The sequence below is a fragment of the Rattus rattus genome, chromosome 2, assembly GCF_011064425.1.
Source record: "Rattus rattus isolate New Zealand chromosome 2, Rrattus_CSIRO_v1, whole genome shotgun sequence".
NCBI lineage: Eukaryota > Metazoa > Chordata > Mammalia > Rodentia > Muridae > Rattus > Rattus rattus.
Window position 1 is genome coordinate 17,215,386 of NC_046155.1, and position 25,365 is coordinate 17,240,750.

At 45.6% G+C, this 25,365-nt stretch overlaps 1 protein-coding gene across 1 annotated transcript in view; it reads left to right on the forward strand.

Moving 5' to 3' along the window:
- The window catches only part of Prune2 (prune homolog 2 with BCH domain), a 249,999-nt gene that overhangs the window by 153,469 nt on the left and 71,165 nt on the right, over positions 1–25,365 (forward strand). The window contains exons 8-9 of the mRNA XM_032891689.1: positions 3,277–9,823; positions 10,236–10,992. Coding sequence (XP_032747580.1) covers positions 3,277–9,823; positions 10,236–10,992 — 7,304 coding nt within the window. The remainder of the gene's footprint in view (positions 1–3,276; positions 9,824–10,235; positions 10,993–25,365) is intronic.

Here is a 25,365-nt window from a genome sequence, read left to right on the forward strand (position 1 = left end):
AAGCTACTAAATGAGGGAGAGGTTCGTATCCGCTCACATTTCAGGGATATTATCTGTCCCCCATGCCAGAGAAGGCATGGCAGCTGTCATCTGTGGCAAGTGGGAACTTGTGGTGTGGTGTGGTGTATCACACTGTAGTGGATTGGGACACATAGGGCTAGATAAAAAATAGGACTGCCTGCAACCTCCAAGGCTGACCCTCCAGGCCTAGGTTCACCAGCTGGGTGCCATGTTTAAAAAGCTTCATAGCTTCCCCATGACAGCACCAGAAGCTAGAGACCAGGGATCAAATGCATGAGTCAGTGGTAGGGGAATGTTTTATAGCCAAACCATAGCGAAGGGTAGATCTTACCCTGTTTGCTCTTTAACTTCCTAGAGACAGAATGTAAGTTGCCCAAGCTTCCATTTTCAGTTTTGGAGTCACTTTTAGGGCAGATCCCTTTGGAAAGTTGGCTTACTTAAGCAGATGGAGTGATCCAGAGCCCTGGCACCCACACTTCATATTCTTTCTTCACTGCAAAGCAGGATCCAAAGGCAGTGGTCTCTCTGTAACAACAGGTCCTGCTTTATCTTGTAGTAATATAGGAGAGAATCCACCTTTGTAACTCGACTGCTGAGCTCAAAACCCAGGTCCCATCACACTAGTGGAGAGCCGTCAGCCCTGTCTTAATCCTTGGCTAGTTTCATAGGACTGCCGTGAGAATAAAGGAGACCGTGGCTGTGAAACATTGCACTATGGGGCTGTGAGTGAGCGCTCAGTGACCACCATCCATCACGGCCAAGTCCAAGGCTTGTGTGGCATTATATCCACCATCACTTTAACCTCTGTTAATCCTGCAGGGCCTTTCCCAAAGCTCAGCATGCCAAAGCACTCCCCCATGTCCCCTAGATGTCCAAGCGCTGCAGCCCAGGCCTGGCCTGGCCCTGGCTGTCTGGTTTAGTGTCCCTCTGCCTCCCAGGTACTTTTGTCAGTTCATATTTCCATTATCTGTGCTCTCCGGGACGGGAAGAGGCCTGGGTGCCATGGGGAAGCGCAACCTTCCCTCTTCCCCTATTGCTTTACCTTGCCACTCTTATCAGGCGTTATGTTACATCTAGAAAAGGCTTTTGACACTTTTAAACACCTCTACTTGTAACTTCCAGAAATGGAGCAGCCGATTAATGTAAATTTTAGATTAACTGAGCAGTTTGATGGGGCTAGAGAAAGAGCTGGTGGTAGGTGGAGCCGAGTGCAATGGTAGCTGAGACTCAGTTGTTTGTGGCCTTCTTTGTAGACAGATGGACATGGTTTGATTTCATATTAAGGAAAAGCGTAGACTACAAATACAGCTCAGTCAGTGGACTGCTTACCTGGTCTGTTTGAAGCCCTGGGTTCAAGCACATGTACCACATCAGCCTGGCCTAGTGGCCCACACTTCCCATAGACCCAGCACGGAATAGACAGAAGCTGTATATCACCTTTCCGTTGCTCTGATAAAATGCCATGACTAAGGCAACATACAGAAGAAAGCGCCTGTGTTGGTTTATAATCCCAGAGGTGTTAGCTCTACAGTGGCAGAGCAGTATAGCAGCAGGCAGCAGGAGGCAGCTGGAACAGAAAACTCACAGCTCACATTCTTTACCATGAAGCTGGTAGAGCAAACTGGAAGTACTCCAAGGCCTTTAACCTCAAAACCTATCCCCAGGAAAGTCTGCAAGGCTGTACTACCTAAACCTCAGTAACTGAGGAGCCAAGAGCTCAAACACCCAAGACGAAGGCGTATTAGGGGTTCTCATTCAAAGCACCACAGGCAAGAATCTCTAGAGTTCAAGGTTATCCTCAGTGACACAGTGAGTTTGAGACCAGCCTGAGTTCTGTGAGACACTGTCTCAGAAGAAAGGCTAAACACATTGGCAAAGAGGGATAGGGAGTTGACTCAGTTGGTAAAGCACTTGCCTCACAGAAAGCTGGCCATGCATCGGACACGGACACACACACACACACACACACACACACACACACACACACACACACGAGATATTTTAAAGGCACTATTCCCAACCACCAGGATTTGTCCCATTTGTATGCCTTACACATCTAGCCTAATCCATCAACTCTCCTGACTTTAACCCATCTGTGCCACATCCAGCCTCCAGGCCTTACCCACAATGCCCATCCTGTGCCCAAGTCCAGTCTACTAACAATGTCTCTCACCTCTTATCAAATATACTTCTTTTTGTAACAGATAGAAACCATTGTAGAAAGCAGCAACTGGCCAAAATGCAGACAACATCTGAGCATGGAGTGTACTTCACCAACTGATCCATCTACAGCACAATGCCTATGCCTAAGGCTCAGGGGACATTGTGGGTTGGGGGAGACGGGGGAGAGGTGAGAAGATTGCAGGAAGCAGAGGCTGTGAGACTGTACCTTCTCTATATGACAGGGAGTCTCTATCCAAGCAATGTCAACAATGTGCTTGCCTAAATAGGACCCAAACAGTTGACATGCTAATGTGCATGGGGGAAAGCTCACAAGACTCCACCCCCAGTTGAAGAGTTACAGGCAATAAATGACTGCGGAGAGACGGAGAGTCAATGAGTTGGGTTCCTATTGCTGTGATGAAACACCCTGACCAAAAAGTTGAGTGTGGGGGTAAGGCAAAAGGAGTTTATTTGGCTTACATGTCCATGTCACTGTTCATCATTGAAGAGAGTCAGAACAGAAACTCAAGCAGGGCAGGAACCCAGAGGCAGGAGCTGATGCAGAGGCCATGGGAGAGTGCTGCTTACTGGCTTGCTTCTCGTGATTGGCTCAGCCTGCTGTTTTATAAAACCTAGTACCACTAGGGATGGCACCACTCACAATGGGCTGGGCCCTCCCCCATCAATGACCAATTAAGAAAATGTCTTAGAGCTGGATCTTATGAAGGCATTCTTCTCAGTTGAAGTTCAGACAACTCAAGTTGACATAAAACTAGCCAGGATGGTCAACCCTCCTCAAAGATGGTCATCCCTAAAACATAGGCATACAAGAAACATTAAGCAAACTGAGAAAATTACATGTTTATATTTGTTCGTACATATTGCATATGTGTCGATGACAATAATACATTTTAAAAGGCCATGAATTTGAGAAGGGAGTTAGATAGGGGACTCGAAAGGGGTTGAAGGGGAAAGAGGTGGAAGATGAGGTAAATATAGTATACATATATGAAAATATGCACATTTTTACAGAAAAGAAACAAAATTCAAAGACTATCTGCATGCTCACACAATCCATGTGCTTCCCCACAGATTTGCTGTGAGCTGGAAGAAAGTCACAACCCTTGTCTGGAACTGGAGCCCTTTGAATGTGGCTGTGATGAGATTCTGGTGTATCAGCAGGAGGACCCTTCTGTGACCTGTGATCAGGTGTTTCTTCTTCTCAAAGAGGTCATCAATAGGAGGTGTGCAGAGATGGTCTCTAACAGTCGGACATCCTCAACAGAAGCTGTGGCGGGCAGTGCGCCTCTGTCCCAGGGCTCTTCTGGGATTATGGAATTGTATGGTTCTGACATAGAGCCACAGCCGAACTCTGTGAATTTCATAGAAAACCCTCCAGAGCTCAACGATTCTAACCAAGCTCAGGTGGATGTCAACATAGACCTTGTTAGCCCTGACAGTGGGTTGGCCACTATCAGAAGCAGTCGCTCATCCAAGGAGAGCTCAGTCTTCCTCAGTGATGACAGCCCAGTGGGAGAGGGTGGCGGGCCTCACCACAGCCTTCTCCCAGGATTTGAATCCTACAGCCCCATTCCTGAAGGCATAGTTGCCGAGGAGCATGCACGCTCCGGGGAACAAAGTGAACATTTTGACCTCTTCAACTTTGACCCAGCACCCATAGCTTCTGAGCAGTCCCAGCCATCTTCCCATTCGGCAGACTACTCACCAGAAGATGACTTTCCCAACAGTGATTCATCAGAAGGAAACCTCTCTGCTGGGCCTAAGGGACTTGGTGAGATGGGGATCAACATGTCCAATTACTCCTCTAGTTCTCTATTGTCAGAGGCTGGTAAAGACAGCCTTGTGGAATTTGATGAAGAGTTTGTCCAGAGACAAGAAAGCTCAGGCGATAACTCTGAAAGAAATTTAAGCCTGACATGTTTTGTGGGAGAGGAACCTGCTTCCCCTGAAGGGCTGAAGAATACTGGGAAAAGGATCCCACCCACACCTATGAACAGCTTTGTTGAAATCTCACCATCAACTGAAGAGCCAGCTCCACTCTATCCTGAGGAAATAATCCAAAATACAATTGATGCAGGACATCTGGGCCCACCTCAGACCCGTGCACGGTGCAGAAGTTGGTGGGGTGGCTTGGAAATTGACTCTAAAAATATTGTAGATGCATGGAACTCCAGTGAACAAGAGTCTGTCTTCCAGAGCCCTGAGCCATGGAAAGATCATAAGCCTGAACCAGTTGAGAGGAGAACCTCAGATTGCACATTCCAACCAAAGAGTCTTGGATTCCCAAAGTCAGATCCATGGGAATCTGAATTTGGGCAGCCTGAACTGGGCAGCAAAGATACCCAGGACCAGACGGAAGAAAGCTTGCAATATCAGCACTCGCCTACAGTGAGGCCACATTTGACAGATGCCTCTGCTCAAGGGACAAACCACCTGATAGAGGACTTCGCTGCTTTGTGGCATTCAGGACATTCACCCACAACAATGCCTGAGCCCTGGGGAAACCCCACAGATGCTGATGAAGCTGCAGTTACGATGTCCTTCCCCACCTGGGGGGCATTTGATAAAGATGATAATGCGGACACATTAAAAAATACTTGGAATCTTCATCCCACTAACAATGAGACGCCTTCTGTGCAGGACCCAAGTGGATGGGCTATGGCCCAAAGTGGGTTTTCTTTCCCTGCGGGAGACCTACTGGACAATTCCCTCATTGAGGTAAATAAAGATGCAGCCCCAGAGATCTGGGGCAAGAAGAACAATGACTCCAAGGATAACAGTCTTACATCTAGAAGTCCCATTTCTGATCTGGGTCAAACATGGAATAATTCTAAGCTACCAGGGGAAGACCAGGATGACTTGGTGGATCCTAAAGCCAGAGGGCAGGTATATGAAAAGAAAGGGTCCTGGAACCTCTTTGAGGAGAGTGTTAAGAAAAGAGGAGCTGATGTCTTAGCTCCTTGGGAAGATTCCTTCTTGTCCTATAAATGCTCTGATTACAGTGCGTCCAACATAGGAGAAGATTCAGTCCCATCTCCCTTAGACACCAACTACTCCACTTCTGACTCTTACACATCACCAACATGTGCTGGAGAGGAAAAAGAAACGGAAAGCAAGCCGATTGCTAAAGATAATGGTTTGGGGGCAAGAGATGCCGATTTTCCTGCAGAGGGCATTGAGGTTCTTTCATCACCACCACAGCAGCCTCAGAGAAATCGAATTGGTTCTGGTCCTGGGAACCTAGACATGTGGGCATTGCCTCATGCAGAAGATAAGCCTGAAGGAAATGATGCACATCACCCAGAGAAAGATTCACTCAAGATAGAGCATGCAGAAGATAAAAATGCTTCCATGGAGGATGATATGGGAGAAAGCAGTCCATCCAGTTATGATGACCCTAGCATGATGCAACTATACAATGAGGCAAACCGGCAGCTCACCCTTCTACACAGCAACAACAACTCACGCCAGACAGCCCCCGACAGCCTTGACACATGGAACCGAGTGATTCTGGAGGACACGCAGTCCACTGCAACGATCTCGGACATGGATAATGACTTGGATTGGGATGACTGCAGCGGGGGTGTGGCGATCGGTGGTGACGGTCAAGCAGGAGGTTATGTAGCTGCAAATAGTGAACCTGAAACCCGGTTCTCAGTGAAGCAGCTGGAACCATGGGGCACAGAGCATCAGGAAGCAAATCAGGTAGACTGGGATCTCTCCGCCTCTGCTGAGCCCACAGGGGACGCTGGTCCCAGTGAATACCATACTCTGAATGTGAAAAGTGGGCAGTTAATTGCCAACAGTATTTGGGATTCTGTCATGGGAGATAGAGACATGCCATCATTCAGACTACCAAGCCCACCAAACACTGGAGATGTGGAACATGGCGCTTGGCCTTCTGAAAGTTCCAGGCATTCAATAAATGGGAAGGATGGCCACATGTCGGAAGCCTCTGGACTCAGTGAGTCAGGAGGGCTTACATCGCATCCTGACAACCAGGACACATGGGTAGACTCCCTAGGTAACACAGCATCCTCGGTGGCCAGGCTGGCAAGTTCAGAACACTTTGCCCAGTCAGATTCATGGACAGGCCGTATTTACGGGCAGAGTGAAAGTGAGATTGAAAGCCTGACAGCCTCTGATTGTGACCATCTCGACAAGGAGACAGCCAAAGACTCTGGAGTGAATGGTGCCCCATGGGTTTTTGGCAAAGAGCCCATTGACCAGGAACTCTCTTCTTCAGATGCATTTGAACACCAAGAAATCTGCAACGCATCAGGCAGAGTCAGTTCTCTCTCAGTCACCTCCAGTCCTCAGAGTGAGGAGTCAGAGGAGGCCTTAGACGTTGAGAAGGAGCCTTACACTCTAGACTCCCTTGCTGGACAAACAGAGACACCCACAAGTGATTCTCAGACAAAAGACACCCATGAAGAATCTCTTATGGATAATAGAAATCTGGAGGAAGCCAACACAACATTAGATAGGATTAATCTAATAAAAAATATGCCTTTATCTGAAATGGAATTGGAGGAAACTGAAGCCTGCAACATTCTGAGGCCAGAAAGAGCAAATGGAAAACTAATTTATGAATCTCCTCAAAACTTTGGTGTTTGGGATGGCCCTACAGATAGCGATGTGTGGGACAGTCATATAAGTTATGAGATAGCTATGAACCCTACATGTCAGAGAACTGAGGAAAGGTCTCTGGAAGCCCTTTCACCAGGAAATTATGACAAAGACAGTCTCTCTAGTGAGTGCACTCATTCCAGTGCATCGAGTCCTGACCTAAATGATTCCTCAGTTGCTTTGTCCTCCTGGACCTATGGACCCAGTGCTGACCATCAGGACGAGAATCGAGATGATAGAAACAAACAGATTCACCAAGAATCAGAACTGTTTACCACTGAAGCCCATGTGGGAGTCATTACGGAAATGAAGGACTTTGCAAAACCCAGGAAGGATGAATTTGGAAAGATGTCTGATCAGGAGGATCCTCAATTTCCAGCGATCTCAAATGATCCCTTCAATGGTGGTTCCTCATCCTCTTCATCCAGCCTTGGAACAGATAAATATTCTGAATATTCTCATGCATATCAGGAAGGAAATCTAATGACTGGAGGTCAAGAGGAAAATGAACTTAACTCTCTGGAAATTGCGGAGCCAGAGGGTACCAGGATCATATCCACAAGCTCAGGCTCTGGTCATGACAGTGGGGGTGAGGAAGAGTTGCTCGAGAAAGAGCTACATCTGGCCACAGTTGCTCAGCATGAGTCTGAGGCTTGCAATTCATTGCCTGATCCCGAGTTCTTGGTCACAGAGCAATCCAAGCCTGAGCTCTCTGTCTTTGTGGGTAGTTCAGAGCCAATAGAGAACGAGAATAAGTCAAGCCCATTCTATGACAGTCAACAAAGCAGCCCTGGTCAGTGGATTTTGTCACCACTCATGCAGGCTGACACACAGGACACATCTAAGGAGGAGGAGGCCAGAGCTGCAGACATGGGGACAGTGATGGATACCATGTGGCAGGGATCTGCCAGCACTGACCATAAGGATGGAGACCCTGACACATTGGAAATGCTTGGCTTCTCAACTGACAGCAGTGAGTGGTGGAATCCTGCTGCTCGGGATGGGAAAGCAACTGCCAGTGTGTCCGCAGAGGAGTTGTCTAACTCGGAGGGTGAGTTAGAGACGACTTCTCCAGTGTTCCAGAATGCAGGTCCATGGAGCGTGCCCGTTCAGGATGATAGTACACCCGTGGACACGGGCAGCACTAATCCTTTCAGTGGTGAACTAAAGTCACCCTTTCTAGATAGTGATGGGGACGAGTCACAGGAGAAACTTTGGAACATTCAACCGAAGCAGCTGGATTCAGATGCCAATCAACTCAGTCAGCTTGTAATCCTGGACCAAATTAAGGACAAAGATTCTGGACAGCAAACAGCCATGTCTTCTGCTGCTGGTGACCTTCCTTCAGAAACTCTCGCCCAAGAGCAGTGTCGGGAATCTATGCTGTCGGTCTGGGATCCTGCAGGGCCAGCCTTGACTCACAGAGGTGAAAATGGATGTGTTAGCACTGGCGTTTCACCCACTGAGTGCCAACAAGAGAACGGGTGGGAACCAGAAAAATCCTACCTCAGCCACGTGACCCATTCAAGAACTCCCGAAAATCTCGACAAGATCAATGCTCCCACACAACTGATAGGGAAGTCGGACTCTGACTGGGATAGCCCCAGCCCCAGTGAGCACCAGCATAACTTTGTTCCAGATATTTTACATGGCAACTTCGAAGAGGGCGGGCAGCTGGCTTCAGCTTCACCTGATTTGTGGATGGATGTCAAGCAGCCTTTCACTTTCAGAGCAGATGGTGAGAATCCTGATATATTGACTCACTGTGACCAGGACAGCAACTCTCAGACATCCAGCAGCCCTGACGTGTGTCACGATTCTGAAGGAAAGCAAGAGATGGAGACGCACACTGGTGTTTATCTGGGACCTGAAGTGGAACCCAGTGAGTTTTATCTCACTGAGCCGAACATGGATGATGCACCGACTCGGGAACCGGAGCAAGAATGTCTCCCACACAGTTCAGAACTCTACTCAGAAGATGCAATGCCCTTGCCTCCGATCAACAGTCAGAAAGACACAGACGACTTATCTAAGCCTGCCTCTTCAGAAAGTTCCCCAGACCCCTCTGATATGCATGGAGACATCAGTACAAGTCTAACAGCATTGGACGAAGGCGCCAACCCAGAGGTAGAAGAAGCAGTGGACAGGACGATCCCGGGCACCAGAAGTGAAGATGCTGACACTTTTGAAACTCACCAGGAGGTCTATGAGGAAGGCTCTTGGGTATCGAAAGACCTTTGTCCTGAAAGCCAGACAGGCACCAGAGCTCAGCTTGACCGTGAGCAACCTTTTGCTTCGGAGAGCCCTGCTGTACTCACTGACATCTTCCTAGCCTCTGATACCTGCCTGGATGTAAGTGAAGCTGCCTTGGACCACAGTTTCAGTGATGCGTCGGGCATCAACACTTCCACAGGCACTATAGACGATATGAGTAAGTTGACTCTATCGGAAGGCCACCCTGAAACACCAGTTGATGGGGACGCGGGGAAGCATGATATCTGTTCGTCTGAAGCTTCCTGGGGTGATTTCGAATATGATGCAATGGGCCAGAATATTGATGAAGAGCTGATGAGAGAACCCGAACACTTCCTCTATGGTAGTGATCTTCCGTCCGAGGAAGGCACGACGAAGCAATCACTGGCACCATACACACCCCCCTTTGACTTGTCCTACCTCACGGAACCCAGTGGCTACGCGGAAAGCGCACAGGGAGCCGAGTCCCCAGACGACGCGTCTCTGGGAAGTGACGCAGCAGAGATGCTGCTTTCTGCTCTCCCTGATCAAAGGGAGGAAGACAAGGCTGAGACCAACATCAGGAAACCTGGACACCAGATGACTGTGTTGCACATTCATGAAGACCCCGAGGCTCTTTCTTCACCTGTGGGAGGAACGGGTTCCAATAAAGAGTCCTCTCCATCAAACATTGACTGGGAAATAGAAACAGATAATTCAGAGTCACCAGCAGGTGGCGACATGAACCCACCGAACGGTAAGCAACACATACACTCCCGCAAAACACACACACACACACACACACACGCACACACACGCACACACACGCACACGCACACACACACACACGCACACACACGCACACACACACACACACACACACACACGCCCCTCTCCTCCACCTTCAAGGAACCACTGTTAATTGATTTAGAACATTTGTTAAAGCATTGCTACCAATGCAGACAGAAAACGTAACCTTATGCCCGATCCTTTGTCTAGCCGGTCTCAGTATATGTAAATGTTACAGCTATATTGTGAAACTTACCTCTCTTTGTGCATGAGAAAACTATTTATTAGCTCGTCTCTTTTTAAGTGTTTGTTCACAAAGACCAGAGGTCATGGAAAGTGTTAATTAAGCCTGTTCTTTCCTTCTCACCTCCATATTCTAGGCAAGGAGATATTGGAGTTCAAAGATGAGAAAGTAGTTCCCACGAAAGGGCCAGAGCAAACAAAATTAGAATACAAGGAAGAAAAACAGGCAGGGAAAGGTGAAGACCACCAGGTACTGGCTGTGGATTACATACTTGTAAACCATGAAAATGATTCACCACTGAAGCCAGAGGCCAGGGAAGCAAGAGAAAACAGAGCCGAATCGGAACAATTCTCCACAGGTTCCGAAGAAAGGGAGCTACCAGAAACTCAGCGAGCAGGCATCCCAGACACGTGTCAGCCTGAGTCTTTAAATGATGTCAAAGTTCATTCTGCAGAGAGAATGTCTTCCAACCACAAGAACACGTCTCTTGAAAACCCTGTACAAGACCAGAGTTGGATGGTCTTGAGCCATAGTGAGGTTGGTGATCCACCTGCAGAAACCAGGGACTTGGGAGCTGGGTCTCCGCGTAGAACTGTGGAGCCATTCTTGAGTCTCAGTTTGGACAAGGGCCCCCAGTCCCAGGTTCTGGAAAGAAAAAAGCCTCTAGATTCTTTGGCACTAGAGGAAGTTGCTGCTTTGAGCAGCCAATCAAGGAAGAGCAAGAGACAAGGTCAAGCTGGTCTAGATGCAGTTCCAACCCAGGCTGCCACCCACGACAATGAATGGGAAATGCTTTCGCCACAGTTCTCCCAGAAAAACAGGAACCCTCCACAGGAAGTACAAGAAGAGACACGGTTCCCCGAGCCTGGACCCAGAAAGCCAAGACCAAAAGGGTAAGAAAAAACACTATTTTTTTTTATATAAAATAATATTTTATCTAGAAACCAGAGAACATGAGAGGCTTTGGAAGCCTGAGGATATCAGGGACAGGAAATCTTTTCTGACATTTATAATAAGACAGGTCATCAGCAAAAGCAATCGGCAGAGAAGCATCAGAAAAAGGATGGATTGCAGTCAGTCTGCACCCATCGGGCTGATGTCAGTCCCTATGGGCCAGGCAGGTAGAACTGGAGTAGCTGGTATCAGTATCTCTCCAGGACCTACTATGTGCAGGGCAGCATGCACTCATCAGCTCACCTGATCCTTACATGCTGGGCACTGGGGGAGAAGGATAGACTAAGGGAGGCTCGGGGTGTTTCTGTAATTGCCTTAGATTCGTTTTATTTTTTTTTTTTTTTTTTTTTTTTTTCCCTGGGGCTGGGATCAACCCAGGACCTTGCGCTTCCTAGGTAAGCGCTCTACCACTGAGCCAAATCCCCAACCCTCTTAGATTCGTTTTAAATGAGCAGAGTGAATGTTCGGGGCTTCCATGCTTCCTAAAGCCAAGGGCTTTCTCGTTGGCATACTGACATACTGGCATACAACTGTTTGTACAGAAAACTATTCTTCAGCTTCATATAAACACCTGGCTTTTAGCTAGGACTGTCAGGAAACTCTAAGTGGGCTCAAAGTCAGGGTACAACACTCCTGCCCTATTTAGCTGAGAGTTGTCAATCAGTTACCAAAACAGTGACGCCACCATTCACTCACCCAGTGTAAGGTGTTTAAGGATATTTTTTTCCTGTGACCCATTCATGAAAGCCAAGGGGCAAGAAGCAAGAAACAGAATGTCGTTGCTGCCCTCGAGTATTGAGGTCTGCTGATAATATTTAAGGTATTCCTTTCTTTCACTTGCCCTTAAAAATAGTGAACAGGAAGTTAAGTAGAAAGGAAGATATCTTTTTGCATTAAAATGTAGTGCGATATGCACGATCCTATGCATGTGTTATGCCCCCCATAACCTACTTAATGAAATTAAAAGATTGTTTAACTGTAGTATAGAAAAGATTCCTCCTGCTTCCTACTCAGTTTAGGAGCATAAAGGACAATGTATAGCATAGGTACTGTGAAGCAAGGTATTTGGGTCCTTGCCTAGTTCTCCCCTGACCATTGACTTATTTAAAGACTAAACCTTAAGCTTAAGTTCCCTCATCTATAAAATCAGTGGGCTAGGCCAGGTGACTTCAAGCCTTCCACTACAGAATTAAATCCTAGGAACTTAATTTGTATAGGAACAGAGTGTGTCCAAAAAAGGTTTCCTTACTCACAAGTAGCACTTCCTGTTGAAATTAACAGAGAACAGAAATACTAGGAGGACAGCGTTGAAGGTTTTCAGGAAAGCCACAAGAACTTTTAACATTGAGGCATTTCAGTTGGCCTAATTTTCTCTTTCCTGTCAAGCTTCTTTCTTCTAGCGTGGCCCCAGATCAGCTAGCAGAAGAGGGCAGCTAATGGACCCTAGTGCAGCTTCTGCTCCAGTGCCTTACCCCTCCCCTCAGCCTCTGAAGTAGAACGATGCTGCTTGCCACTGTTGCTGCCTATACATAATTTACTCTGAACACATTTGAAATATTCTCCCTGCAAGTTTTTGAGCAAATATGGTTGTCTATAGTAAGGTAGGAGGTACATCTTAGTATTGAGCCCCTTTTTTGCATGCCTGAGACCCTGGGTTCAATCCCCAATGCCAAAAAGTAATAAAAAACAAAGCAAAAGGCCCACAGTGGTTGTCTAGATGGCAACCCAAGACTAGAAACTTCTGAGCATTTGTCAAAAACCTCACCTCCCTCTGGAATCAGGAATTAGGGATAAGGTCCAGACGGTCACCTTCAGGAGTTCTTTGGTGTGATTCAGCTACGTACTTATGGTTGAGAACTATTATTTGGAATCACATTTCTAGGCGTGAAGATGTTTAGTATCTAGCTAAAGAGTGGGACGTGGTCAGAAGTGCAACTAACAGTGACCAATGTTGACACCTAGGCACAACACATAGAGCCCTGGTTTGTGTGCTGATTGGTTTTCTGCCAAGAGGACTCATGCTAAAGTCACACTGGGAGACCCAATCTCAATTGAGAATATTCCCCACTAGATTGACCTGTGTGCAAACCTATGATACATTTTTTTAAGATTTATTTATTTTTATGTGCATTGATGTTTTGCCTGCATGTATGTCTATACGAAGTTGCCAGATCCTCTGGAACTAGAGTTACAGACAGTTGGGAGCTACCATGCGGGTGCCAAGTTGTGAGAAGCCATGTAGGTGCCAAGAATTGAACTCAGGACCTCTGGAAGTGCTCTTAACTGCTGAGCCATCTCTCCAGACCATGACACATTTCTTGATTGATAGCTGATAGGTGAGGGCAAAGACTATTATGGGTGGTATCACCCTTGAGTTGGTGGTCTAGGTGCTGTATGAAAGCAAGCTGAGCAAGCGACAAGACAAAGGCAGGAAGCAGCATTCCTGGATAACTCTGTACCAGCTCCTGACTCAGGTTCAAGTCCCTGCCTTGGCATCCCTCAGTGCAAAGCATTACTGTGGAAGTATAAAATCAGTAAGTCCTTTCTTCCCCAAGTTGATTTTGATCATGGTATATTTTTCACAGCAACTAAAACCCTACCTATGGCACTTGCCAATGGTGGCAGTACGCGCTATCAGAGACTTAGACTAGGCCAAGCAGAGGATAAAATACCAGTTCCCAGAGGCATGACAGACAGTGGCAGGAGAGCCTGATGCCTTCTATGTAGTTGTGGAGTAAGTGCATCTGAAAAATATTCACAGCATATAAATCTCCCTCCCTATTTCCCCTCCTTCCCCTCTCTCTTTGTACTAAGAATTGAGCCCAGATCTTGATGAATGCCAAGTAAGAGCTCTGGCACTGGAACTTCCTGCCCCTCTTGGAAAATAGAGAGACTGATCAGAGGGACAGCATGTAAACTTGGGGACAAGAGTTGGGGCTGGTGACTTACAGGGCAAAGGGGCTTACTACCAAGCCCAACTACCTAAATTTGGTACAAGGATGATGCCAAGGTACAAGGATGTACCTTTGATTGTACAAGGAGAGAGCCAAGTCCTGAAAGTTGTCTTTAAACACACACACACACACAGACACACACAGACACACACACACACACACACACACACACACTAACATAAGAACAACACATAGATACAAAAAAATGTAAAGAAAAAAGAAAGTGATGTTATTAAATTCATGTCAATATTTACTAGAGAAACAGAACACCTACTCAAAAAAAATAAATAAATAAAGACCTCCCCAATCTAATGAGCTAGAGAGATAGTTCAGTAGTTAAGAGCACTTGTTGCTCTTGCAGAAGACCTGGGTTCAATTCTAAGCATCCACATGGTGCCTTATAGCAATCTGTAATACCAGTTCTAGGCTATCCAGTAGGCATGTATACAGTACACATACTGCATACAGACAAAACATTCACACTCAAAATAAAAAATAAACAAACAAACCAGTTCAACCCACCATCACAACTATATAAAACTATTGTGTTTGATTTGCAAATATATTGACTTTCAGAGGTGTATGAAGTGATCAAAGGAGATAATTCCCAAAAATACTGAGGAAAAATGGCAATTTGTATAATCTTTCGGAGACAGATGCATGCAGAAGAAGGCAATGGTAGGAAGAGGAGGAGAAGGGAGACATATTTCCTCTTGTCATGCACGTCTCTGGATCACTCAGGAGTAGCTGGGCTTTGGATTTGTTTCTTTCTAAGAAGGGAGGCATTCAGTGCTCCCTAAAACACAGATGATGTTAAAATGCAGCATGTTTCATCTGCTTCTCTCTTCACTCTGTCCTTTTAAATTACCTTTCTTCTTGCCTCATAAAACTGTGCTTGGAGAAGAACTCACCTTTTCCCATCTGAGTGTCCTTGTTAGACCTTTCATGAGCCCTTCAGAACCAGGCTTCTTGGGTGTTAATACATGTTTTCTCTCTTTAAAAATTATGTATGTCATTATTTCTTAATTATGTACTTGTGTACTTGTGAGTGTGACGTACCTACAGGGACCAGAGGCATCAAATCCCCTGAAGTGGAGTTATGGACAGTTATTTTCATCCTCTGGAGGAACCATACCCATAACCCATCGCTCCAGCCCCTACACTGGTTCTCACTACTTACATGGATGTCAAGAGTGAAGAAAATAGACTCTCTTGGTGTTGGATAGTGGGGCTACAGAGGATCCTGACTCCTTGGTAGTAATAAGTAAATATTCTCTGAATCACAATTTCCCTCCCTCCTTCCTCTCCCTCCCCATGTCCTCATTTTTCCTCATCTTTCTCCCCGCTCTCACCATTTTGGAACCTGCCCCACCCCAATCTGTGTCGCCCAGGCCAGCCGTATTCGAGCAGACGTTATGTAATGAGTGAGTACAAGTTAACAAGAATGTCATTTTCTTTTAGTCTACCCAGATGTGATTTGAGACAAGCCTTGCTGCTCCTGTTTCCTGCCTTGATGGAGTTATCTGAATGAATAGACTGCCGATGTCATTTTTAAAAAAACGAGGAAATGGTACAGTTTAGACTTAACTCTCATGTCTAGCCCTGTGCTTGTCGCTAAGGCTGTGCCACTGACAGGCATATTTTGTCTGAATTTCTGTAGTTTGACACATTTATTTTGGTCCCCCCATTACCCACTGACAGTCACCAAAGACTCAAGAGTTAGTGTTCTGAGAGAGATTGAAAGTGGCTGAGTCAGCTCTCGCTCCTGATATCTCAGTCTTACCACCCTACTCCCCACCCCCAGCTCCTTCAGCAGGAACACAGATTTCTCATCACAGCAGAGTTGGCGCTTTCTGTTTTCGGTGGCTGCTTCCTGCTGAGGCTGTGTGTGGTTCTAACTCAAGGGGGCCCGAGGTCAGAAGGAAACCAAAGCCCTTCAGTGTTCACATCAATTTTCCAAATGTTTGTAGATGGGGTGTTTTGTGCTCAGGTACTTTACAAGAGACAGCTCTTATGCCAAAATGAGGTGGTTTCTCATGGCTGCTCTGAGGCAGGGGCAGCAGAGAAGAGCCCATCTGTGTTGCTAGCTTCTAGCTTGTATGAGAGTCCAAAGTGTGCCCCTGGCTGAGCTGGAGTGGCAGGGTGAGTGGCAGGGCTGTCTTCACAAGAAAAGCTGATGGAAAATGATGGTGTTGAAGACAATGAGACAACCTGGCTTTCTTTCTAAATTACATTTGTGTTTGTCTCTGCCTGCCGGTCTGTCGGTATTTGCACCCCACTTATGCACACCACTATGTACGGTGCACCATTTTGGGCAGTTGATTCCTTCCACCATTTGGGCTCTGGGGTTTGAACTCAGGTTGGTGTATTTGGCAGCAAACTCTGTTACCCACTGAGCCATCACCTCAGCCCCAACATTATGACTTTCTAAAGCAGGATCTCTTGGTATTTTAGGACACAGCCCAAAAGATATCCTTTCAAATTAGAATGATTCGAGGGAGATTTAATTCAGTCACATTTCTGAAGCTGGTGGCAGAGTGTGAGGGAGCCCATGGTGAATAGCTCCATGGTCCAGGTGAGGGGAGTGGCAGCCAGAACCCAGGAGAATTTATGGCAGAGAGAGGAGTGAGAAGAAGGGTAACTTTCTGAGGGAGTTCAGCCAGTCTGAGTGGTGCCCACAGGTTACTGAGGGTTGGGGACTGGGCCAGATAGGTTCTTGGCCTCTTTTCTAAAAAAATTAAAACAAGACTTTATGTAGAGTTAAAAACAAGGTGACTTCATGGTAGCAGTACTGGTTAGAAAGGAGAACACTGCCTCAGGCTACACCAGTGAGAGCTCCCAGGGGCCCCAGGTGTGTAGGCTGGGGTCTCTTCTATGAGATCTAAAGGAAGGAAGGTTCTCCATTTTGATTAATAGATTTGGTTATATATTTATCCTTTCTATTGGACATGCCCCTTCTTATAATGCATCTGATTTTAATCTATGTGCACCCAATTACCCACAGTTGTAAAATGGTAAATAGGGGGCTCTCCCTAAAGCTTTACTTGATGAACACAGTTTGTCTGACTGCACAGGTTTGGGCTGTAGCTACAGTGAGGATCTATCACTCCTACTTTTCATGTCTGGATACATTGGAACTATGTATGCATGTGAATAGACTATCTAAATTTGATTGTTATTAGGGTTAGAGGTGGCAGTACATGCAGTCGGATGTAAGTGGAGGGGATCAGTGTGTTTCTGTCGTTGCTATACATACTGTTCAGTGAGCAGTGTGACTTACCCACTGTTCCATTGCTGTGAAGAGAAACTATGACTAAGGCAATTTATAAAATAGAGCATGTATTTGAGGGATTGCTTAAAATTTCAGAGGGTGAGTTCATGACCATCATGGTGGGGAGCTTGGCAGCAGGCAGGAGGGCACTGGAGGAATGACTGAGAGCTTATATATGATCCAAAAGCAGCAGACAGAGAAAGAGAGAAAGAGATAAACAGACAGGCAGAGAGACAGAGACAGGGACAGAGAGACAGAGAGACACACAGAGAGAGACAGAGACAGAGAGAGACAGAGAGAGATACAGAGACAGAGACAGAAACAGAATGAGAGCAAGTGCTAACTGGGACAGTATAGGCTTTTGAAATCTCAAAGCCTACTCCCAGTGACACACTTCCTCCAGTAAGGTCATGCCTCCTAATCCTCCCTAAGCAGTACCACCAATCCCTGAGCAAGTACTCAAATATATGAGCTTATGGGGGCCATTCTTATTAAACATCCATAAAGTATGTGTACATAGTCTGTGTAGGTGTAGAAAAGACGCTGCTTTGTTGTGTGTGCATGATATGTATGAGAGAGAGAGAGAGAGAGAGAGAGAGAGAGAGAGAGAGAGAGAGAGAGAGAGGGAGAGGGAGAGAGAGAGAGAGAGAGAGAGAGACAGAGAGAGAGAGAGAGAGAGAGAGAGAGAGAGAGAGGATCCCATCAGAGCCTCCATTGATCAAAAGAAAGAAAGAGTGTGAGAGAACCATCAGGGAGCAGGTTAGGAAAGAAAAAGAGCTAAAGAGGTAAACAGATGGTAATGTACACGGTTGTCCGAAGTGGAAAGCAGTGGCCTCAGCCTCTGAAAACACAGGATCAGTGAACCCAGGATCTCTGGGAGTCCTTTTGAAACAAAGGCCATCAAAACCACTCCAGGATTAGAGAATTTAAAACCATTGATCCCAAATCAGCAATGATGTTTGCTCCTTCTATTTTTTGTTTGTCTGGTTTTTGTTTTTGGTTTTGATACAGGGTCTCCCTGTGTAGTCTTGGATGTCTTGAAACCCCCCTCTGTAGACCAGGCTAGCATCAAACTTACAGAAACCTGCCTGCCTCAGCCTCCCGAGTGCTGGGATTAAAGGCATGAGCCACTGCCCAGATTTTGCCACATCTATTTGCTGATGTCTGGAAACATGTTGATTGACATGAGTAGAGGTGAAGAATTCCATGCTATCCTACATCATCACAGCCCCGGATGCAAAGTGGAGAGCATGTTCAGTCCTACCCAGTTGCTTTCTTTCTTCCTCTTCTTTCCCATCTGAAGGGAGCTCCCATTCCTTTGTTTTGTTGACTTTATTTCTGTCTCCCTCTGTGAGACTGTAACTTTCAAGAAAGCATAAATCTGGTTTGTCTTATGAAGCATAATACCCATGATGCTTAGAGTAGGGCCTGCCAAATATTAAGTGCCTTGCAAGTTTGCCTGATTGAACAAAAAATAAATAAACAAACAACAACAACAACAATGACAAAACTCATTTGTCCAACATAATTATTCCTGCCCCCTCTTTCTTTCTCTTCCTGAGACAGGGTCTTATTACACAGCATGGCTAGCCTACAACTTGTAACACAGACCAAGCTGGCCTTGAACTTGACAGATCCTCCTGCCTGTGCCTCTTGAGTGCAGGGATTAAAAGGATAGATCACCATGAACAACTATCATAATGTGCTTTTAACGATGCTATGGAAAATTCAAATGTTTTTAACTCCCTTTGCCGAAAGGAGTGCACCCTTAGTTTGTGAGTAATATGCACCTTTCTGTTATAAAGTCAAAAAGAAAATCCTTTCTCTTGTCATTTGAGACCAAAATTACTTATTTCCCAATGGTCTTCCAAGGATTTTAGAGCTCTTTAGCTTTCTTAAAGTGTCTTTATTCATTTCATTGAACCTCATTGAGAAACATGCCTGATCAGGGCTTTCCCTGGTCACTTCTGGTCATCTGTTGTCTACTTCGTGGCTCTTACAATCTCTTCAGTCTAGGTGCCCTTTGCTGTGTTGGAAAAGAACAGTCTACTTATTCATCATTTATCCTCTCAACTCAAGCAGCAGTTGAAAATACATAATCTTCAAAGACCTTTCAAATTTTACCTTTTACAACTCAATTCATTAAGTAATCACTGGAAAGTAGCAATTAGGTCCTGAGAAAATAATGTCAGCTCTACTGGAGAAAGTGATGTCTACTGTGTCCCTTTTGCCAATACAATAACCAGGATGCTACTTACTGCATTTAAGTAGTGATTTGTTAAAAAAAATAAATAAATTAGTTGGCTGCCTCCATATAAGAACAAGTTAATACCAATACCTTTGCTCAAGAACTAATGCTGCGCGAGGACTACTTCATCTTGGTGTAGCCTGGGTACCCAGGTACAGCCTACAAGACAGAAGGAAGCGTTGTTAGCAGCAAAGGCCTGCATCTTCTTTTAATGAAGCATCGCTAAACAATGTCAAAGTATTGATGATTAGCCTCATGGCATAAAGATTTAAAAAAATTTTAAATTGGGGTGTGTGTGTGTGTGTGTGTGTGTGTGTGTGTGTGTGTGTGTGTGTGTGTGAACATTTTTATGTGATTACAGGTGCTAGCAGAAGCCAGAAGAGGGTGTCAGACTCCCCAGGAGCTGGAGTTGCCCGACAGCTGTGACGCTCCTACGTTGGGTGCTAGGAATTGAACTCTTCTGAAGGAGCAGCAAGTGTTCTTAACTTCTGAGCCCCCACTGGCAAGAATGTAGTTAGTCTCCATAGCAACTTCTGAGTTCTAGAACAGATATGGTTGAAAACAGTTCTCAGCCTTCACTCAAAACACATTCCCCGGGCTTCATAGCCTTCTCTCTCTTGATACTGTGTGGCTCATCCTGACCCAGAGCATCCACTTCTGTCACTAGAAGTGACCTTGGAACCACAGTGCTGCCACCACTGAATAAGTCACTCGACAAGTGTTTTTCCTAACTACTAACAATTCTGACGACTTTGTTTGTTTGTCTTCTTTTGTTTTGAGGCAGTCTCACATGGAATTCTGGATAGTCCGAAGCTGGCTTTGTAGCCCACGCTGGCCTCGAACTCATAGACATCTGCTTGCCTCTGTCTCCCAAGTGCTAAGGGTAAGGTATGTGCCACCGTGCCTGGCAATTCTAATGAATTTTGTAGACTTTTAGTTAAGTAAAGATCTAAAAATGTGTCCCTCTTTTCCTTTCCTTGTTGTCCCTCCCCAAAGCCACGAGGAAGATACTTTGCCTTCAGTCAAGAAGAAGCTGATACCTTTTAAGTGGCACCACATTCTACTGACTAATTTGATTTTTTTATGTTGGTATTACAACAGTTAGAGATGACCCCAAACTGTCCCATCTCTCTATTCTAACACAGTCCCCGCTGCTTCCACCACAAAAGAAGATTGTATAACACATAGTATTTCTCATTATTTTTCAAGTTGATTTTATGATTATTAATATATTTTGTAATTGTTGGCACAATGCTCCAGGAGAGAGTGCCTTAGCAGGCCTATGCTGAGGTACTAGCCATATGACAATGGGTCTAGTATGAAATAAAATTTATTTGGGGCATGAAGAGGGCAAGAAAGGAGTGTGGGGAAGAAAGGGGGCAGAGAGAGGAAGAAAGGAAAGAAGGGAAGAGGCCAGCCAGGAACACATGAAGAGAGAAGGAAAGGGAGAAAGAGGAGAGAGAGAGAGAGAGAGAGAGAGAGAGAGAGAGAGAGAGAGAGAGAGAGAACAACAGAGACAGGCAGAGACAGAGAGAAACGGAGACAGAGACCAAACAGTCACTTTATAGCAAGCCAGGCTGTACCTGGCCATTGCTTGGTAACTGTTGGGCTGAGCCTAGACCACCCATGTTTTGTTTATCTGATAATATAGATTGATATTCATAAAATTAAAGCCTACAGCTTTACAAAAGCTTTGAGGTTTTAAAACTCATTATCGTATTTATATATGTGTGTGTGCCTGTGTCTGTATGAGTATATGTGTACCACTTGCATGCTGGTACCCAGGAGGCTACAAGGGTGTCAGATGCCATGGAGCTGAAGTTCCAGATGGTTGTCCGTCACCTGGTGTGGATGCTGGGAAGTGAACCTGGGTCCTCTGCAAGAACAGTAAGCATACTTAATCACAGTGCAATCTTCCCAGCCCTCAGATTTTAGGCATGGTGATTCACGGCTGTAATCCCACAGCTAGGAGAAGACAGGAGGACCACCATTAGTTTGAGACCAGTCTCAACCTAGCAAGACCCTTTTCCAATCAATCAATCAATCAATCAATCAATCAATAAACATTGGGCTGAAACTTATTATGTTCCTATCTGTTATGTAAATATCCTTTGATATTTTAACTGATTACATCATTATTTCAGATGACATTTTTATTTTGTTATTTATGTGTATTTGTTTATTCACTTACTCATTGACTCATTCATTCACTTGGAGAGGGTCTCGTGTATCACAGGTTGACTTGACAACTGCTATTGTGCTAAAGATGACCTTGGCATTCTGCTCCTCCTGCTTCCACCTGAACCCTGGGGTTATAGGCATGCGTCGCCATTCCTGGTTTATTAATATTGAATCCGAGACCGCTGTTCACATGAGACAAATGCTTTACCAGCTGAATAACAACACCCCTAGTCCCTACCGACAATTTTAGAATTAATAGTAGTGAACATTTGCTGTAAAGTTATTTCAAAGCAGCCCCACTGGATAGGTTTTCTTACAGTTTGGAAATAGCATTATTATCGCTATCTTTTGTGAGCTGGAAGGGTGAGGTACCATGCTGTTTGGTCTCCTGCAAACTTGCTAGTGAGTGAGGTTAGATCCAAACTCCAATCTTTGTTTGCAGCATATTCAATCCACCATGCACCTTCGAGTTAAAGCTGTGTGAATCTTGGGTGGGCATCCTGGCTTTTCTAGAACTTTCTGGGTCTTTTTTTTTAGAACTCTGTCTTTATGCTTTTTATGGTCCTCTGTATTATCAGAAGAATTGTTCATTAAGTGCTCAACTGCTGTCTTTTGTAAATACTCTGCAGAGCTAGTGTGTGTGTGTGTGTGTGTGTGTTTAAAAGGTTTCTAGGAACTGAATCTCTTTCAAACTTGTGTGTTGAAGAAACTCAAATCCAACCTTATTCAGAGAAAGGAGTGGCTGCAGTTTTCGTAAAAATGACATAAAAATCAAGGGGAAGGGGGTTGTGACTCCATAACCCCGTGGGAGTATTTTATATTCCCAAATGCTGCTCTGCCTGGCTTCAGCTCCAGCCCCAGCCACAGCAGGCTGGTGCTCTAGGAGATCTAGGAGGCAGGTGATCAGCCTTATTTAGATGTGCCAGGGATCACGTGACCAGAAAATGGAGGCGAATCTGTACTTGCTGTTAACTGCTCCAGAAGGGAGATGCTGAAGAGTCAGAATCGCGCATCCTTCTGTCCCTCCCGCTAGCAAGTCTCCTGTCATCCTTAGAAGGTAGGTGGGTCCTGGTCAGACTTTAGGAAGATTTGGCCGGGGCGAGGAGAGATTGAAATGGAGACTGTCCTTCTTGAAACCTGTCTACTGCCGCTGGGAAGTTGAAGGAGGGAGGAGGGGGCAAGAGGAAGCTGGATTCTGCCTGGCCCCTCACCCCTGACACCGGACTGCTGCGTGCAATTCATTCTGACCAGCTCAGAACCAAGAGGCAGGCAAGCTTTCGCTTTCTCGCCCCCCTTCCCGGCTGCAGACAATTATCTAACACACCTCTGCATCGCTATAATCAATTTTTATTCTTTTATGTCTAGGATAAATATGCAGACAAAAAAATTAGAGGAAGCGACCGTGTTAAAACTGTTGGGACTGTTGAGGGAGGATTACTGGACCGTCTGGATGTTTGGTGGGCAGGCTGCCGTAGTAGCGAGGAGTTCACATTTTATGTTTCCAAAAGTTATCGAAGCTAGTATAAGAACACCCACTTCTCAATATTTCTCTGATAAATCTTAGAACATTTTCAACCTACCTTGATTTCTAAGCTTACAGAAATAGGTCACCCTCAAAAATGGGCTTCTACTGTTCACATTGTCCTATCAAAATCCAGAGACAGAAGCCCTATTTTATGTATGAGATGTCAGTATTTCGCTGAAAAAGTAAATTTGTGTAAGCGATTAAAGATAAAGCGCCCCTGCCCACTTTAGATAAGAACATTTGATTTCTACCTGGCAGAGGTAATGGGAGGCAGATTCCTCCCTGGAAAGAGAGCGCTGGCCGTGTTTTAAGGGAGAGGGGCATTCTTTATAAATTGCCTGCCTCTCTGCAGATTAGTCACAGATAACTGACGCTGGGAGCAGTGTTTAGACCCACTTCCAACCAGAAAGAGTGGGAGCCCTAGCCCTAGCTCTATCCACCCCAACCCCCACGTAGCCTACCCAGTCCCAGCCCAGCCCAACCCCAACCTTAACCCCCACCCAGCTCAGCCTCGCCTCGTCTCCCCAGCTTAGACCTCCAGGGCTCTAGCACCATCCCCAGCGCTACCCCTTCCCCCTCCTCAGCTTCTCCCCAGTCTCCCTCGAAGGAAGATGGGAGCTGCTTCTGAATAAGCCATTTCAAACTCTTCATTTGGACAAAGTTTTCTTGGCATTATAATTGGTAATATGCCCAGAACATAAAAATCTAGGATGATTAAACTTAAAGAAACAGTAAGGAAAATAGACTGTGGAATATCTGTTAATTGTTGAGAAATTTTATATCTGCTCACCACAAGAACAAAATAACAAAAAAAAGCCCACTGCTCTTTTAAATATCTCTATTGACAAATTAAACTCTCATAGAATAGTAAAAAGCTGTATTACAATGGCTTGGATCTCCTTGCCCTTTACTCAAAGGAAATAAAAGAAGATAAGATTGTTGATTTTCAGAGGCCAGCCGCACCAAAGATTCCCACAGAGATACCGCTGTATAAATGCAAAAGTGGCTTCAAGATCCTAAACAAAGCCCTAAGCCCCAGGTCTTCCCGTTAGCCAGAAGCTGGGTTAACTTTCCCATGGGCTGGTCTCTCCTGTGCAGCAGGGAGTGAATTTCTGTTTTCATTCCATTTAGTTTTTCAATTTTCAGTGGCTTGGGGCTTTTAGCAAAGTTTAGCCCACATATTTAAATTTCTCAGTGCTTGGAAAAAGCCAAACACCTTCCACACTCCTCCGCTCAGGAGAAAGGTGGCACTTCCTAATCAGTTTACAGCCTTTGCACTTACCTTTAGGGAATGAACAGCACAGGTATATTTATTTCGAACAGAATGTTTCCCTTAAGGGCTGCATGTGAGCGAAGGCTAAATGGGATTCACTCTCTTCCTTCACCGTCCTGGGGAGGAGGAAGGGAAACCACTGGCTTGCCAAGGACACAGAATGAAGGCAGTTCAGTAAGAGGGACAACTGGGGGGACTCTGGGTGCTTCCAGGTAAGAGACTGGGCTGCTCCAGTTCCTTCGTGGTAGAGGACAAAAATGGGGTTTATCGGGGATGAGGGAGAGTTGGGGGTAGGGTAGAGTTGGGGGTAGGGTAGAGTTGGCAGGTTGTGGGGAAAGTTTATGGTGGAAAGAATTCCATAATCCAAGCATAGTCAAGAGAGTCTTCAGTAACATGGAAGGCTAAGAGAATTTGATTGTACTACGTGGGGAGTGGATCAATTAGAGAGCTAGGAGAAAACTGACTAAATGGCTAAGTCCTGAGATTTGAACAAAATCCCTTTGAATTAAATGTATTATGTTGGCTTGGAAAGCCAATGGTCATTTTGTTGTTGTTGTTGTTGTTGTTGTTGTTGTTGTTGTTGTTGTTGTTGTTGTTGTTGTTTGAGTTAGAACTGCCTCGATAATGTGGGAACAGTGAAGTCAATATGGCAGCAGGTGGAAATCTAACTGTACATTAATGGACTGGACCTGAGCCTAGGATCAGAAGGAGGGAGGCAGTTTCAGAGCCACAGAAAGGAAGAAAGCTGTAGGGCGTGGAAATGGAAGACAGTGAGGACCCATGGGATGCTCAGGGACTTGTCAAGCTTGAGGTTGGATGTTGGGTCATAAAACATGCAAAGAATAAGGAGAGGACCACCA